This window comes from Propithecus coquereli, unplaced genomic scaffold, assembly GCF_000956105.1.
Source record: "Propithecus coquereli isolate 6110/MARCELLA unplaced genomic scaffold, Pcoq_1.0 Scaffold114, whole genome shotgun sequence".
Lineage (NCBI taxonomy): Eukaryota > Metazoa > Chordata > Mammalia > Primates > Indriidae > Propithecus > Propithecus coquereli.
Window position 1 is genome coordinate 2,200,355 of NW_012135414.1, and position 2,669 is coordinate 2,203,023.

The window sequence follows — 2,669 nt, forward strand, 5'->3', positions numbered from 1 at the left end:
TGTGGCCTTGGGGAAAAATGGCAGCTCACACTCCTCCTGATCCCATGGTGACTCTGGACACAGTCAAGTTGAGGCAAGACCTTCTATCTGAAGCCCCAGAACTAGATCAGAGACCTCCTTGCTGCACAAATGGCCCTTAAGTGCCGGAGGTAGGTCTCAGTGTGTAGGGCTGAACTCTGGAGAGGAAGGAGTGTCCACAGGGGCCATGTAGCCTGGAACCTTGATATGTGGTGGAGGCCCAGTGACACCCAGAGAGCCCACATCAGGAAGGATTTAGTGACCCTTTGAGTGGCCTGACAGCACAAAAAAAAAAAAGGAGAAGAAAAGTGTGTACACGTTAAAGCTTATGGACCTCAGATCCAGCCCATTGTTTCCCAAACTATTTGATACCTGCAGTAGATTAATGGGTGTTCTGTGAAAGGAGGATCCATGGTCAAATAAGTGTGGGGAGCACGTGCTCTACACTGCTTTTGGAAAGTTACATTAGCATATTAAAGGCTCTGAGAAGTACTGCAGTAAAGAGCTTTATTTATTAATCCAGTGTTGCCTCAAATTGATTTTTCAGATTGCCTGCTAACATTTCCATTAATGTTCTCTTAGGGAATGCTGATCTAAATCAAGCCTCACTTTTCACATGGATAAACTGAGGCCTAGAGAGGGTAAAGGGATTGCCCAAAGTCACAGAGAGAGGGTGTGGCAGTCATGGAAAAGACCCTAACAATCCGCCCCTGTCCCAGAAGGGGCTCTGTGAGCTTCCTGTCACCGTGCACCCTCTCTCCTTCCATCCCAGCTGTGCGTCCCTTCGGAACTCTTCAGCATGGAGCCGGTCAACAGGACAGGGGTGTCCGAGTTCTTTCTGAAAGGGTTTTCTGGCTACCCAGCCCTGGAGCACCTGCTCTTCCCTCTGTGCTCAGCCATGTACCTTGTGACCCTGCTGGGGAACACAGCCATCGTGGCAGTGAGCATGCTAGACACCCGCCTGCACACGCCCATGTACTTCTTCCTGGGCAACCTCTCCATCCTAGACATCTGCTACACATCCACCTTTGTGCCCCTCATGCTGGTCCACCTCCTGTCGTCCCGGAAGACCATCTCCTTCACTGGCTGTGCCGTCCAGATGTGCCTGAGCCTGGCCACGGGCTCCACGGAGTGCCTGCTGCTGGCCATCATGGCCTACGACCGCTACCTGGCCATCTGCCAGCCACTCAGGTACCCCGTGCTCATGAGCCGCCGGCTCTGCTTACTGCTGGCGGGTGCCGCCTGGGTCCTCTGCCTCCTCAAGTCGGTCACGGAGACAGTCATCGCCATGAGGCTGCCCTTCTGTGGCCACTGCATGGTCAGTCACTTCACCTGCGAGATTCTGGCAGTGCTGAAGCTGGCATGTGGTGACACCTCGGTCAGCGAGGCCTTCCTGCTGGTGGGCGCCATCCTGCTGCTGCCCGTGCCCCTGGCGTTCATCTGCCTGTCCTACGCGCTCATCCTGGCCACCATCCTGAGGGTGCCCTCGGCTGCCGGGCGCCGCAAAGCTTTCTCCACCTGCTCGGCGCACCTGGCCGTGGTGCTGCTTTTCTACGGCACCGTCATCTGCATGTACATGAAGCCCAAGAGCAAGGAGGCCCACATCTCTGACGAAGTCTTCACCGTGCTCTACGCCGTGGTCACGCCCATGCTGAACCCCGTCATCTACAGCCTGAGGAACAAGGAGGTGAAGGAGGCTGCCAGGAAGGTGTGGGGCAGGGGACGGGCCTGCAGGGGAGGGAGGGCGGGACTCTGCACAGGCGCCCTTGGGTTAGGTGAGGCCGCCACGTGCCAAAGCCAGTGAGGATAGGGCAGGCCCAGTGCTCCGGGTGTGGTGTCCTCAGCCCAGAAAAAGGCAGCACACCAGGTCCCCGACCCTGCTGCAGAACAGCTCCCAAATCGCCCTCTGCTCCTGCCCCGCCATCACCCTGCGCCAGCACCACCCCCTGGGCCTTCACATTTGCCTTCTGCTGTCTCAAGACTCCAGTCTTTTCCCTCCCTCCATCCTGTCCCCCACGGGGCTTCCAAAGGGAGCTTTTGAAAAGCACATGTGATCGAGTCACTGTTCTAGTGAAACCCATCAGCGGCCCCTCCCTGCTCTCAGGACGAAGTGGAAGTTCTTCAGAGCAGAACCCGAGGCCCGCATGGCTGGCCCTGCCTGACTCGCTCCCCAGCCCCTCCTCACAGCTGCACAGCCACCGAGCGTAGCCTGGCATTCCCTGCACCGCCCAACAGTCCCGCACCGCCGCTCTGCGCGATTCTTGGTTCTCTCCGGGAGGCAGCACGGGCCCAGCACACAGCTCCATGTAAAAGGACTGCCTGACTCTGCAAGCACAGTGCAAACGCCACCTCCACCAGGGGCCACCCACATCGCTCCTCTCCCCATGCCCTTCCTGTGTTCTTTGTTTTTGATGTTACTCCAACAGCAAGGTTCCACTCTGTCCCAAAGTCCAGCCTTGCCCAAACCCAGGTCCTGCACAAGTTTCCTAAAAAGATATACGAGCACATCAATGTAGGGATGATAATGGCAGGGCCTGGAATCCTTCCCAAATCTGACCAGAGCTGGGATGGAGCCCACGGATGGCAGGAAAGGCCACTGGGAGGTGACAGCAGAGGCCCCCACTGCCAGGTGACAGCAGAGGCAGCAATGA

At 57.2% G+C, this 2,669-nt stretch overlaps 1 protein-coding gene across 1 annotated transcript; it reads left to right on the plus strand.

Moving 5' to 3' along the window:
* Positions 1–766: 766 nt before the first annotated feature.
* Positions 767–1,827, plus strand: LOC105819897 (olfactory receptor 13J1). The gene has a single exon (XM_012656247.1). The coding sequence runs from the start codon at positions 818–820 to the stop codon at positions 1,820–1,822; it is 1,005 nt and encodes a 334-aa protein (XP_012511701.1). The 5' UTR covers positions 767–817; the 3' UTR covers positions 1,823–1,827.
* The last annotated feature ends 842 nt before the right edge of the window (positions 1,828–2,669 follow it).